This window comes from Bombina bombina, chromosome 5, assembly GCF_027579735.1.
Source record: "Bombina bombina isolate aBomBom1 chromosome 5, aBomBom1.pri, whole genome shotgun sequence".
Classification (NCBI taxonomy): domain Eukaryota; kingdom Metazoa; phylum Chordata; class Amphibia; order Anura; family Bombinatoridae; genus Bombina; species Bombina bombina.
The window spans coordinates 543,168,998-543,184,962 of NC_069503.1; the positions used below are offsets into that span (position 1 = coordinate 543,168,998).

At 40.8% G+C, this 15,965-nt stretch overlaps 1 protein-coding gene across 6 annotated transcripts in view; it reads right to left on the bottom strand.

The window, feature by feature from the left end:
• Positions 1 to 15,965, bottom strand: part of LOC128660571 (triple functional domain protein) — a 763,036-nt gene that overhangs the window by 423,695 nt on the left and 323,376 nt on the right. For all 6 annotated transcript variants that reach the window (XM_053714497.1, XM_053714496.1, XM_053714493.1 and 3 more), the window contains exon 6: positions 13,462 to 13,584. In XM_053714497.1, the coding sequence (XP_053570472.1) occupies positions 13,462 to 13,584 (123 nt within the window). The remainder of the gene's footprint in view (positions 1 to 13,461; positions 13,585 to 15,965) is intronic.

The following is a 15,965-nucleotide window of genomic DNA, read 5'->3' on the forward strand; positions in this document are numbered from 1 at the left end:
AGAATACCTTAAAGTCCACCTCTTATTTCACTGCATTTTGACAGTTTCACGTCTTCCAAATAGATAACACTGTGCTCACTCCGGTGGAGTTATTCATGAGTCAGCACTGATTGGTTAAAATGCAAGTCTGCCAAAAGAACGGAAATAAGGGGGCAGTCTGCAGAGGCTTAGATGCAAGGTAATCACAGAGGTTAATTGTATTAATATAATAGTGTTGGTTATGTAAAACTGGGGAATGGGTAATAAAGGAATTATCTATCTTTTGAAACATTAAAAATTCTGAAGTAGACTATCCCTTTAAGTTTTTAAAACAGTGATTGCTAAAAGTTCAATTTAGGGTAGAAACATGTAATCTTATTGTAAAATGTCGATTAAAGGGACATTGTAGTGGAAAATTGCATTTCTCAGATAAACACAGCTGGTGATTAGCTGGTTGTGTGATAACCGCTTTAGTGAGCGCACCAGCTGTTTCCTGCTCCGGACCTGCAGTTCTCTGCATCCCAGGACTTTATCTATGCGTTTAACCCCCATAGAGTTCGTGGGTGAGTAGTGTATTTATCTACTACAATGACCTTTAAGAAAAATAAAACAACAGTGTAATATATATAATTTATTTTTGCATTTTTTTGCAGTAAAAGACCTCTGAAATGTTTTCCACTCCCTTTAAAGAGACTGTGAGTGCCATGTCATACTTAACCTCTTAACGACCAAGGACGTGCCAGGAACGTCCTACAAAAAAATACCCTTAATGACCAAGGACATTCCTGGCACGTCCTCTGAAGTTTAAAGCGGTGGAAGCGATCATGATCGATTCCAGCCGCTTTTAAGATATTGCAGTGATGCCTCGATATTGAGGCATCACTACAATACCTTTTTTACCCGCCCATGCAGAGGGGGCCAGCGATGGTGCCGATCATTGGTGGGTGGGAGCAGATGCAGGGAGGCGAGTGAGCGGCTCATCGCTAGCGGATATACGCCAGAGGGGGGCGGGAGCGTGCATGGGGGTGGGAACGGGTGGGACCGCTACACTATGGAACATATAATATTCAGCATATGTAGGGAGAGGGTAATCTGAGCGCAAACAGTATTGCAGTGATGCCTCAATGTTGAGGCATCCTGCAATACTGTTCCTGACTGCTGGGCTCCATTTTGATCGCTCCTACAGAGTGATTATTTCCGGTTTGACTCCACGTTGAGCCCAGCAGAGCTCTGTAAGTGTGCTAAGTGCCTTGGTGGGTCGAGGCACTTATTAAATTATAGCAATACATTTTTTTTTATATATTTTTAATAAAATAGCCCCATATAGCCCCCCTCCGCCATGTGGCTTCAAAGATGGCGATGCCCAGTGCATCATGGGGTTTCTGGGGTTGTCTCTAGCCTGCCTCCTCATATGGGGCAGGCTGGGGTCATCCAATCTGAGCTTGCTCTATAATTTAATTTATAATAATAAAATATCCCATTTGTCTGATCATGTCAATATTAGTAAATATTGACACTGATCAGTGTGGATCTCCCTCCCTCTCCTCACTTGCGTTTTTGTTGGAGAAAAGTAAATTTATGCTTACCTGATAAATTAATTTCTTCTATGATACGACGAGTCCACAGATTCATCCTTTACTTGTGGGATATTATCCTCCTGCTAACAGGAAGTGGAAAAGAGCACCACAGCAGAGCTGTCTATATTGCTCCTCCCTTAGCTCCACCCCCCAGTCATTCGACTTAAGGTACAGGAAGAAAAAGGAGAAACTAAAAGGTGCAGAGGTGACTGAAGTTTAAATCAAAAAAATATAATCTGTCTAAAATTGATTTATCAGGTAAGCATAAATTTACTTTTCTTCTATAAGATACGACGAGTCCACGGATTCATCCTTTACTTGTGGGATACAATACCAAAGCTACAGGACACGCATGAATGGGAGGGACAAGACACATGGCTAAACAGAAGGCACCACTGCTTGAAGAACTTTTCTCCCAAAAATAGCCTCCGAAGAAGCAAAACTATCAAATTTGGAAAATTTGGAAAAGGTATGAAGTGAAGACCAAGTCGCAGCCTTACAAATCTGTTCAACAGAAGCATCATTTTTAAAAGCCCATGTGGAAGCCACCGCTCTAGTAGAGTGAGCAGTAATTCTTTCAGGAGGCTGCTGTCCAGCAGTCTCGTATCCCAAACGGATGATGCTTTTCAGCCAAAAACAAAGAGAGGTAACCGTAGCTTTTTGACCTCTACGTCTTCCAGAATAGACAACAAACAGAGAAGATGTTTGACGGAAATCTTTGGTCGCTTGCAAGTAAAACTTCAAAGCACGAACCACATCCAAGTTGTGCAACAGACACTCCTTCTTAGAGGAAGGATTAGGACACAGAGAAGGAACAACAATTTCCTGATTAATATTCTTATTAGTAACAACCTTAGGAAGGAATCCAGGTTTGGTACGCAAAACCACCTTATCAGCATGAAAAACAAGATAAGGCGAGTCGCATTGCAATGCAGATAGTTCAGAAACTCTTTGAGCCGAAGAGATAGCAACTAAAAACAGAACTTTCCAAGATAGAAGCTTAATATCTATGGAATGCATAGGTTCAAACGGAACCCCTTGAAGAAATTTAAGAACTAAATTCAAACTCCATGGCGGAGCAACAGGTTTAAACACAGGCTTGATTCTAACTAAAGCCTGACAGAACGACTGAACGTCAGGAACATCTGCCAGACGCTTGTGCAATAAAATTGATAAAGCAGATATCTGTCCCTTTAGGGAACTAGCTGATAGCCCCTTCTCCAATCCTTCTTGGAGAAAGGACAAAATCCTAGGAATCCTGATCTTACTCCATGAGTAGCTTTGGATTCGCACCAATAAAGATATTTATGCCATATCTTATGATAAATTTTCCTAGTGACAGGCTTTCGAGCCTGAATCAAGGTATCTATGACCGACTCAGAGAATCCCCGCTTGGATAAAATCAAGCGTTTAATCTCCAGGCAGTCAGCCGTAGAGAAACTAGATTTGGATGCTGGAACGGACCTTGAATGAGAAGGTCCTGTCTCAGAGGTAGAGTCCACGGTGGTAGAGATGACATGTCCACCAGGTCTGCATACCAAGTCCTGCGTGGCCACGCAGGTGATATTAAAATCACTGAAGCTTTCTCCTGTTTGATTCTAGCAATCAGACGAAGGAGGAGAGGAAATGGTGGAAACACATAAGCCAGGTTGAACGACCAAGGTACTGCTAGAGCATCTATCAGTACTGCTTGAGGATCCCTTGATCTGGACCCGTAACAAGGAAGTTTGGCATTCTGACGAGATGCCATCAGATCCAATTTGGTGTGCCCCATTGATGAATCAATTGTGCAAACACTATCGGATGGAGTTCCCACTCTCCCGGATGAAAAGTCTGAAGACTAGAAAATCCGCTTCCCAGTTCTCCACTCCTGGGATATAGATTGCTGATAGATGGCATGAGTGAGTCTCTGCCCATCAAATTATTCTGGAAACCTCTATCATCGCTAGAGAACTCTTTGTTCCCCCCTGATGATTGATATATGCTACTGTCCGACTGGAATCTTATGAATCTGGCCAAAGCGCCTGAAGCGCATTGAATATTGCTCTCAGTTCTAAAATATTTATCGGGAGGAGAGCCTCCTCCTGAGTCCACATACCCTGTGCTTTCAGGGAATTCCAGACTGCACCCCAGCCCAATAGGCTTGAGTCCGTCGTCACTATGACCCATGCTGGCCAGAGGAAACACATTCCCTGGGACAGATGATCCTGTGACAACCACCAAAAAAGAGAGTCTCTGGTCTCTTGATCCAGATTTATCTGAGGAGATAAATTTGCATAATCCCCATTCCACTGTTTGAGCATGCATAGTTGCAGTGGTCTGAGATGCAAGCGAGCAAACGGAACTATGTCCATTGCTGCTACCATTAGTCCGATTACCTCCACGGACGGCCGAGCAGGTGGTTAAAATCTTTGATTTCCTGATCTCCGTCGATCTCCATCAGAAAAATTTTCATGTCTACCAAATCTATCAGAGTTCCCAGGAATGGAACTCTTGTGAGGGGGATAAGTGAACTCTTTTTTACGTTCACCTTCCACCCGTGAGATCTTAGAAAAGCCAACACGATGTCCGTGTGAGATTTGGCAAGTTGGTAAGTTGACGCCTGAATTAAAATATCGTCCAGATAAGGCGCCACTGCTATGCCCCGCGGCCTTAGAACCGCCAGAAGGGACCCCAGCACCTTTGTGAAAATTCTGGGAGCTGTGGCCAACCCGAAGGGAAGAGCCACAAACTGGTAATGTTTGTCCAGAAAGGCGAACCTGAGGAACTGGTGATGATCTTTGTGGATAGGGATGTGCAGATACGCATCCTTTAATTCCACGGTGGTCATATATTGACCCTCCTGGATCATTGGTAAAATAGTCTGAATGGTCTCCATCTTGAAGGAAGGGACTCTGAGGAACTTGTTTAGGATCTTGAGGTCTAAAATTGGTCTGAAGGTTCCCTCTTTTTTGGGAACCACACACAGATTGGAGTAAAACCGCCGCCCCTGTTCTGCTTTTGGAACTGGACAGATTATTCCCATGGTATATAGGTCTTCTACAGAGTGTAAGAACGCCTCTCTTTTTGTCTGTTCTACAGACAATCGAGAAAGATGGAATCTCCCCCTTGGAGGAGAATCTTTAAAGTCTAGAAGATACCCCTGGGTCACGATTTCTAAAGCCCAGGAGTCCTGAACGTCTCTTGCACAAGCCTGAGCAAAGAGAGAAAGTCTGCCCCCTACTAGATCCGGTTCCAGATCGGGGGCTACCCCTTCATGCTGTCTTGGTGGAAGCAGCGGGCGTCTTGGCCTGTTTACCTTTGTTCCAAGTCTTGTTAGGTCTCCAGACTGACTTGGATTGAGCAAAAGTCCCCTCCTGCTTTGCAGCAGGGGAGGAGGTAGAGGGACCACCTTTGAAGTTTCGAAAGGAACGAAAATTATTTAGTTTGGTCCTCATTTTATTTGTCTTATCCTGAGAAACGGCATGGCCTTTTCCTCCAATGATGTCGGAAATTATCTCTTTCAGTTCAGGCCCGAATAGGGTCTTACCCTTGAAAGGGATGGCTAAAAGCTTAGACTTTGATGATACGTCAGCAGACCAGGAATTAAGCCATAACGCTCTACGCGCTAAAATGGCAAAACCTGAATTCTTTGCCGCTAATTTAGCCAGTTGAAAAGCGGCATCTGTAAAAAAAGAATTAGCTAGCTTAAGAGCCCTAATTCTATCCAGAATATCATCTAATGGGGTCTCAACTTGAAGAGCCTCCTCTAGAGCCTCGAACCAAAAAGCAGCTGCAGTAGTTACAGGAACAATGCACGCTATAGGTTGCAGAAGAAAACCCTGATGAATAATTATTTTCTTTAGAAGACCCTCTAATTTTTTATCCATAGAATCTTTGAAAGCACAACTGTCCTCAATAGGTATAGTTGTACGCTTAGCCAGGGTAGAAACAGCTCCCTCAACCTTAGGGACCGTCTGCCACGAATCCCGAATGGTGTCTGATATGGGAAACATTTTCTTAAAAGTAGGAGGGGGAGAAAAGGGAATACCTGGTCTATCCCACTCCTTTGTAACAATGTCCGAAATCCTCTTAGGGACCGGAAAAACATTAGTGTAAGTAGGAACCTCTAGAAATCTATCCATTTTACACAATTTCTCTGGTGGAATTACAATAGGGTCACAATCCAGAGTCGCTAAAACGTCCCTGAGTAACAAGTGGAGGTGTTCTAGCTTAAATTTAAAAGCCGTCATATCTGAATCTGTCTGAGAGAACATCTTTCCTGAATCAGAAATCTCTCACTCAGACAGCAATTCCCTCACCCCCAACTCAGAACATTGTGAGGGTACATCGGAGATGGCTAATAAAGCGTCAGAGGGCTCAACATCGACTCTCACACCGGACCTACTGCGCTTCCCCTGCAACCCCGGCAGCCTAGATAAAACCTCTGTGAGGGTAGTATTCATAACTGCGGCCATATCTTGCAGGGTGAAAGAATTAGACGCACTAGAATTACATGGTGTCGCTTGTGCGGCGGTTAATGGTTGTGACACTTGGGGAGAATTAGATGGCATAACCTGATTCCCTTCTGACTGAGAATCATCCTATGACATACTTTTATCAGCTAAAATATGTACTTTGCAATTTATTGCCCTTTCAGTTCATGAGGGACACATTTTAAGTGGGGGTTCCACAATGGCTTCCAAACACATTGAACATTGGCTTTCCTCATTGTCAGACATGTTAAACAGGCTAGTAATGACCACAAACAGGCTTGAAAACACTTTATTTAGTGAAAAAAATAGAAATCTTAAAAAACGGTACTGCACCTTTAAGAGAAAAAAAGCATACACGTTTTGCAAAACTGCTTTAAAATAATCAAATTGTTTCAATTTTTTGTATAAGTATTCAAATTATGCAGCTAAGTTTGCCCCACAAGGAAAGGAACACTTAACCCTTGCTATAAACACCGGATAATTAATAAAGGTTTAAATCCGGAAACAACACCCCCTGCATCTCGCCACAGCCCTGCTGTGGCGCCTACCTGCCCTCAGGGATCTTGAAAACAGGGTTAAATCTTCGATTTGGCCCAATACTTCCACAAGGGCCCACCAGAGTTGGAGCTTGCTGCTTGCCTTGCAAATACAACTACGGCGTGAAAATAGGCCCCGCCAATCTCACTCGATGTCTCTCAGCCCAAATGAACCGCATCAGAGAGGTCCAAAACTAGCCATGTGGGTTCTTAAACCCAAAAAAGAAGCCAAGTGTACCCTCAATAAAGCATCAAAAACGTTACAGCCAAAAACGTTATCAGCACTCCCAGTTCAATAAACATTCATACTCAGAGTCAACCATTTTTTCTCAGCCCCTATGTGAAAGCTTAGTAATACCCCTCTTCTCTTAGGATTACTGCTTACCCTCACCCTCATGGGGATACTGTCAGCCAATTCTGAAATAACACAGTCTCTCCAGAAAAAAATGACTGAACATACCTCACTGCTATATAGCATGAAAAACGTTCCTCACACTGAAGCTTCTTAAGTACTCCTCAGCCATTCTGTGGGCACTGCTCTGGATCTTAGTGATAAATGCTAAGATCATCAGCCTCCAGGCAGAAGTCTTCATCCATCTGCTGCCTGAGAGAAAATAGTACACACCGGTACCATTTAAAATAAAAAACTCTTGCTTGAAGAAAAGAAAAACTAACATTTTATCACCTCTTTCACTTTACCCTTCCTAGTACTTAGAGTAGGCAAAGAGAATGACTGGGGGTGGAGCCAAGGGAGGAGCTATATAGACAGCTCTGCTGTGGTGCTCTTTGCCACTTCCTGTTAGCAGGAGGATAATATCCCACAAGTAAAGGATGAATCCGTGAACTCGTCGTATCTTTTAGAAGAGATAGATTTGTGTTCAGAGAGAGAGATTTATTTAGTTGATTATTTTTTTTGGTATTTTTTTTTCTCTGTGACAGATAAAATAAATCATGTCACAGAGAACATATACTGCTGAGGAGGCATATGCCATCCTTGCGTCAGACGCCTCTAATGTCGGACTCAGACCCCAATTTTGACCCTGCCATATGCTCAGATACATCATTAGATACAGTCTCAACTGATAGTGATGTATTTGTGGCTACCCCCCCCCACCAGGAGGAGACGTGTTGCTCCAGCTGCCATTGCTGCTTTAGGGTGGGTAATGCCTCATCTCCAGAGGCCAGATATCCCACCCTTCACAGAAAATCCTGGCATAAATGTGGATATGGCCGATTTATCCCCCAGCAGTTTATGGAGGTGTTTCTGGGCGATGATGTATTGGGGAACATTGTCGCCCAAACTAATTTATATGCCCATCAGTACCGTGCTGCAAAGCCTGACAGTTTTTTGGCAAAGCAGCAATGGGCCCCCGTCGATGTGCCAGAATTAAAAAAATTCTGGGCATTGACTATGCTGATGGGCATCATAAAGAAATCCTCCATCCGTTCCTACTGGAGCAGTAGCCCCATTTGCTCTACCCCCATTTTCTCCCAAAGTATGTCGAGGAAGAGGTATGAAAGGATTCTACATTTCATGCACTTCAGCGACAAGAGTCTGTGCCCCCCTAGGGAGCATCCCCAGTTTGACAGGCTGTATAAAATCCGCCCCCTGATTACCCACTTTGCTGCCTGGTTTGCAGAGGCTTATACACCTGGAAGGAATATATGTGTGGATGAATCCCTGATGAAGTATATGGGAAGGCTGGGATTCAAGCAGTGTATTCCTTACAAGCGCTCCAGATATGGAGTAAAGGTGTATAAGCTCTGTGAGAGCAAGAGTGGGTATATTCAGGCCTTCCGGGTGTATGAGGGAAAGGATAGCCACCTTGACCCCCCAGGTTGCCCAGAACATATGGGAACCACTGGCAAGATTGTCTGGGACCTGATATTACCCCTAATGAACAAAGGGTACCACTTGTATTTGAATATTTTTTTATAGAAGTGTTCTTTTGTTCAAGCTACTGTATTGCTTTGATACAGTAGCTTGCGGTACAATAAATAGAACCGCACAGGTTTCCCAGGACAACTTGCACGCACCTGGCTACAAAGGGGGGAGACCTCAGCTCTGCGCCAAGAGGAGCTGTTGGCAGTTAAGTACAGAGACAAGAAGGATGTGTACCTTCTAACCACCATCCACAATGAGAGGACTGTGGAGGTCTCTGTACGTGGCAGAGCTGAGAGCATAAGGAAGCCAGTGTGCATCAAGGCTTATAACCGGCATATGGGTGGGGTTGATCTGGCAGATCAGCTGCTGCAGCCCTACCTAATTATGTGGAGGACAAGGGCATGGTACCAAAAGGTTGCAATTTACTTAATGCAGATTGCAACCCACAACACTTTTTTGTTTTTCAAAAAAGCAAACCCCGGAATGAAACTGACTTTTTTACAGTTTCAGCTCCAGATCATTTCAGGGATTTTGTACCAAGATGCACCTGCTCCCCGGGCGGTGATGGGAGAGTGCAGAGTTGGGGCTACTCATTTTATTTTTAAAATCCCCCCTATCGCCGCAAAGCAGAAACCTCAAAAAAAATGCTGAGTCTGTACCAAGAGGGGGCAGAGAATGGACACCACCTTTTACTGTCCTGATTGCCCAGGACAGCCTGGACTCTGCATTGGGGACTGCTTTAAGCGGTATCACACACTAGTACATTTTTAATTTTTTTTACCTTTGTTGTTGTGTTTTTTGTTTTTTTGTGGGGGTTTGCTTATGTTTACTGTTACTGAGTTTGTTTGTTTTTGTTTTTTTACTGTTACTGTGTCAGAGTTTTACATTTCACTGTTCCATTTTTTATAAGTTCTAAAATTGGTGCTGTATTTTACCAAAACCCCTGTCAAACCTATGCATGGGGGCATGGGTGTACTCAGGGGGTCTTGCAGAAAACAACCTGGAGTGTTTTCTTGCAATAACTTACAAGCTCTCCTAAATCATAGTCAAAAAGCAATATGTGTGTAAAAATGAAAATTGAAAAATTAAAACCATACACTTTCTCCATTTTTTTTTAGCTAAAACGGTTGCATCAAAGGCTTCAAAGCACTCCATATACAATACCTTGGGGTGTCAACGTTTCAAATAGATACACTTTCATGGCAATAAATAAAACTGTGGTATGCAATAGGCCCCAAACTAAAGATAGGCCTATCAGAAGAAATACTCTCACTTTCAAATCAAATTACAAGTCATACAATTGTAACTGAACCTTCCCAAAATCCTGGCAAACCTATGCATGGGGGGCTATGCATGGGGGGCATAGGTGTACTCAGGAGGTCTTGCAGAAAACAACCTGGAGAGTTTTTTTGCAATAACTTACAACAGTCTCTCCTAAATCATAGTCAAAAAGCAATGTGTGTGTAAAAATGAAAATTGAAAAATTACCACCACACACGTTCTCCAATTTTTTTTGGCTAAAATGGTTGCATCAAAGCACTCCATATACAATACCTTGGGGTGTCAACTTTTCAAATATATGCACATTCATGGAAAGCAAATAAATGTGGGTATGTAAAAAGACCCCCAAAAAGATGACAGGTAAAGAAAATATGTTAAATGTGAAAAAAAAAATCACAAACGCATGTCAGACATTTGGCATTGCACCCCCCAAACAAGCCAACACACCTATGCATAGGTGGTATCACTGTACTCAGGTGATGTTGGTGAACATATTTTAGGGTCTTCTTTGGCAGTAACATATAACAGGAGATGAGAATCCATGTCTAAACTATAATGTGTGTGAAAAATAACAAAAACATTAGTACCCAATAGTTTGACAAAGACAGGTGGTTGAATTAGTGCATGGAAAGTGTTAAAATACCAGCATTTCAAATGCCCTAGGGTGTCTACTTTTCATAAATATATGGTTCGATGGGGGTAAATTTGATTGGCCAGCTTCAGAAATGTCCCAAATAGGACATGGGTGCATGATGACAGATGTGAAAATTTCAAGTTGAAAAACTGGAATGCGCCCCCTAAAAATAAGGCCTTTTAGCCCTCAGAGAACCCGACACACCTATACATGGGTGGTATCACTGTACTCAGGAGATGTTGTTGAACACATAAAGGTGTTTTTTGGCAGTAACATATAACAGGAACTGAGAATCCATGCCTAAAGTACAATGTGTGTGAAAAATAACACAAAACAATGACTACCCAAAAGTTTGACAAAAACTGGTTGTTGAATTAGTGCATGGAAAGTGTTAAAATCCCAGCATTTGAAATACCCTAGGATGTCTACTTTTCAAAAATATATGGTTTGATGGGGGTAATTTACATTGGCCGGCTTCAGAAATGTCCCAAATAGGACATGGGTGCATGATGACAGATGTGAAAAATTCAAGTTGGAAAACTGGAATGCGTCCCCTAAAAATAAGGCATTTTAGCCCCCAGAGAACCCGACACACATATACATGGGTGGTATCACTGTACTCAGGAGATGTTGCTGAAGACATATTGGGGTGTTATTTGGCAGTAACCCTTAACGTTCCCAGTAAATGTATTCTTAAGTTGAAATTTTGTAAAAAAAAATCACCACTTCTTCATTTTTTTTTTTCAAACTTTGGCATAGATTGGTGGTAAAATAGTTGCATGGAAAGAGTCAAAATACCCCATGTTTAATACCTTAGGTTGTCTTCTTTAAAACATATATTTATGTGAAGGGTTATTCAGGGATTCCTGACAGATATCAGTGTTACAATGTAACTAGCGCTAATTTTGAAGAAAATGGTTTGGAAATAGCAAAGTGCTACTTGTACTTATTTCCCTATAACTTGCAAAAAAAAAGCAAAGAACATGTAAACATTGGGTATTTCTAAACTCAGGACAAAATTTAGAAACTATTTAGCATGGGTGTTTTATGGTGGTTGTAGCTGTGTAAGAGATTTTGAGGGTCAAAGTTAGAAAAAGTGTGTTTTTTCCATTTTTTCCTCATATTTTATAATGTTTTTATAGTAAATTATAAGATTTTATGAAAATAATGGTATCATTAGAAAGTTAATTTAATGGCGAGAAAAATTGTATATAATATGTGTGGGTACAGTAAATTAGTAAGAGGAAAATTACAGCTAAACACAAACACACTGCAGAAATGCAAAAATAGCCTTGGTCCCAGATGGTCAACAAATTGAAAAGTGGTCTGGTCACGAAGGGGTTAAAGGGACACTAAACCCAATTTTTTTTTCTTTCATGATTCAGAAAGAGCATGCCATTTTAAGCAACTTTCTAATATACTCCTATTATCAATTTTTCTTCAGTTTCTTGCTATCTTTATTTAAAAAGCAGGAATGTGATGCATAGGAGCCAGCCAAATTTTTGTTGAGAACCTGGGTTATGCTTGCTTATTGGTGGCTAAATGTAAGCCTCCAATAAGCAAGAATTGGGGTCAGTGTCCCTTTAAGTATTGTAAATATACCTGAGCCTGACAGACACTACTTTACATCTACTGCTAAGGATATGTACTTTTCAACAAGGAACAAGTCAGTTTGATAAGAGAAGCAAGTTTAAAAGTTCCTTTCATGTTCCTTAAAATTTCTGTAGTGACACAAAAAAGTCAAAGGGACAGTGTACCTTAATTTTTTCCCCTATGATCCATTTTACCTGCTGGAGTGTATACCATTGTTTACAAATAACTAGTTTACCTTTATTTTGGCATTTCAAATAGTTGGTTTTGCCTGTGGTATCCCTACCTAAACTGAAAGTTTCTATACTTCATATATTGGCTATAGAAAAGCTGTGTAAACATAGCCAGCAGAAGAACACTCCCAGTGGAATTAAGAGAGCTAAGTAATAAAATGTTAATTTTGTTCTCTCTTAATATTAGGTTTTGGATTACAGAGATAATATAAGGAAGCATGTGTGTACAGAAAGTCATAAAATAAGATCTGATTTCCCTGCAAGCTCAACCCATTTGAATGGGCTGTGGTTTCAAAAAACATTTTTCCTCTGTGATTACCTTGTATCTAAGCATCTTCTGACAACCCCCTGATCACATGACTGACTATTTAAAATCTATTGAGTTGCATTTAGTATTGCTGTGCTAACTCTTAAATAACTTCCCGGGCGTGAACACATTGTTATCTATATGGCTCACATAAACTAGCAGTCTCCTGTTGTGAAAAACAAATACAAAAGTATGTGATTAAGAGGCTGTCTATAGAGCCTTTGAAACAGGCAGACATTTAGAGGTTTAAAAGATGTTATAAAGTATATTAATCTAGCAATGTTGGTTGGGCAAAGCTGGGGAATGGGTAGTAAAGGCATTATCTATCTTTTAAAACAATACAAATTTTTGTGCAGACTGTCCCTTTAAGCAGGCACAAAACCAAGGAGTCTATCCAAAGAAAAGTTACTTGACAAACATTTAAAGGGACACTGTACCCAAATGTTTTCTTTCGTGATTCAGATAGAGCATGACATTTTAAGCAACTTTCTAATTTACTCCCATTATCAAATTTTCTTCATTCTCTTGGTATCTTTATTTGAAATGCAAGAAAGTTTAGATGCCGGCCCATTTTTGGTGATCAACCTGGGTTGTTCTTGCTGATTGGTGGATAAACTCATCCACCAATAAAAAAAAAGGGCTGTCCAGAGTTCTGAACAAAAAAAAAAAGCTTAGATATCTTCTTTTTAAAATAAAGATAGCAAGAGAAGGAATAAAAATTCATAATAGGAATAAATTAGAAAGTGGCTTAAAATGTCATGCTCTATCTGAATCATGAAAGAAAAAATTTGGGTTCAGTGTCCCTTTAATAAAAAGTTCACTAAACGTTAAAAAGTTATGCATGTCTAAAGCTACTTTTTAAGAGAGCCAGCAGATTTGGTCTTAATGAAGTACATGATGAGGTCTCTTTAGGTAACAAGGTTTCCTTAAAACAAAACGTTAGCTATAAAACTGATTTTCTTACCATACAATTCATGGCAAAGTGATTGTGCTGTGTCTGCAGCTCCATAGCATGGTTGTGACTGGTCCCAATGTCTGTATAACTCGTCAAAAACAGGCCTTTGTTATGTGTAATCCAGTCAAACATCTGCAGGGAACAATACAATTAAAAAAATAATCCACATCGTCAGGAAAAATTACTAAAAGGACAGTAAACTCCATACCTTTCATACCTTTATTGACCATTCCCCAGTTTTGCACAATCAACAGAGTTATATTAATATACTTTTTCCCTCTGTGATTACCTTGTGTCTAAGCCTCTGCAGACTGCCTCCTTATCTCAGGGCTATTTACAGACTTGCATTTTAGCCAATTAGTACTGACTCGAATAACTCCACGGGAGTGAGCACAATATTATCTATATGGTACACATAAACGAGCAGTGTCTTGTGAAAAAGCTATAAAATGCCCAGAGTTAAAGAAAGAGGCAGAAATTTAGAGGTTTAAAGGTTATAAGGTAAATTTATAACACAATGCTGGTTGTGCAAAGCTGGGAACGGGTAGTAAAGGCTTTATCTATCTTTTTAAACAATATACATTTTGGTGTAGAATGTCCCTTTAAAGAAAGAAAACAACAGACCACAAAACACGCAACAAAATATAACAAAATATAACACCATAAAATGTGGGACTTATGTAAAGCATACTAGTGTATAACATGGTTTTACAGATTTGTATGTGATTTTTTTTTTTTTTCTATATAAAAAATATTGACATACATAGGACCTATTTCATGTTTCATTATGTTTAATATTTATATTGTTTTCCTAGAAGGGAATTAAGTCTAAAAAAAGAATGGAAACCCAATCATCAGTGTATATTATACAATATCATCCAGTCTGGCGTTGCATTGATTAGAGTTACCACACCTAGACGTGTGATGTCAGCACTCAGGGTTTTCCACTGCTCATATAACTACCGCACAAGTACTGGTTCTACAGCACTATCCTTACAGAGCACAAACTCTACGCTTTATCAAGAGGAGCAGGTATTCTGTAACATATGATGATGATTTTAATCGTTTGTAATTAAGGAATTTTATTTGCGCTATAAAACTTTATTGATTTACTGTACCATTGAGTTTCCCTGGCCTATCCCCTTCTAGGATTATTGTGTTATCACCATAGCTATCCCCTTCTAGTATTATTGAGCGGAACAACCAGCAAGGTTGAAGTAGCTGATTTACAAAGTATCTTGGAAAAGAGTGGAAATAAACTCTGAAGGATTTGATCGACTCTTTTATATATATATATATACTTTGGTGGAAATTAAAGGGAGGAAAATGTACTTTAAACTGCCCCTTTAAATACCTATTTGCAACTTCTAGGTTATCTAACTTAGCAAGAAACTAAACTGGTCAGAAAGATTTATCAGTAGGGTTCAAAAAGTGTGTGATCACATCACTAATGACACCGTGATGATTATATGGAGTTACCTACAGAAATTGAGAATGTCTGATGGAAAGATAGAGCCTATGGCCTCTAGTTATCAATGTCTGTTGGACCTGATCCGACAGTGCGGATCAGGTCCGACAGATATCGCTGAATACGGCGAGCAATACGCTCGCCATATTCAGAATTGCACCAGCAGCTCACAAGAGCTGCTGGTGCAACACCGCCCCCTGCAGACTCGCGGCCCATGGGCCGCATGCAGGGAGGTGTCAATTAACCCGATCGTACTCGATCGGGTTGATTTCCGCCAATGTCTGTCCGCCTGCTCAGAGCAGGCAGACAGGTTATGGAGCAGCGGTCTTTGTGACCGCTGCTTCATGACTGCTGGCTCGCCAGAAACACGGGGCATTCATAACTGCAGGCTCGCCAGAAACATGGGGCATCAAGCTCCATTCGGAGCTTGATACATATGCCCCTATATCTGTGGGTGTCCAATGCATTTTAAACAAGTGGATACCATGTAAACCGTAATAGCATTTTGAATATAGTTATGTTCAGTGAAGATGACTGAGCAAGCTCTACTTTACATGAATACTATAATAAAGCTAATAGGTATTTATCTATAAAAACACATTTTGCTTGCACAGATAACTGGATAAATATATTATGAAGAGTGCACCTTGGCCAAAAAGGATTATGGACCCATTCGTGTCCAAATGTTCTTAGGAGGTCCATATATATTGCAATAAATGTGAATACAATATTGCAACACTATCCTCTCTGGTCTCACTAGCTGCTATCTCCTTCACTATCCATAATGAATAACTCTGCTAGGCTGCTCTTCCTTCCATGTTGCTACTCATTTGCTGCACCTCTTCCTATAGCCTCTAGAAAAAAACACAAAAACATAATTTATGTAAGAACTTACCTGATAAATTCATTTCTTTCATATTAGCAAGAGTCCATGAGCTAGTGACGTATGGGATATACATTCCTACCAGGAGGGGCAAAGTTTCCCAAACCTCAAAATGCCTATAAATACACCCCTCGCCACACCCACAATTCAGTTTAACGAATA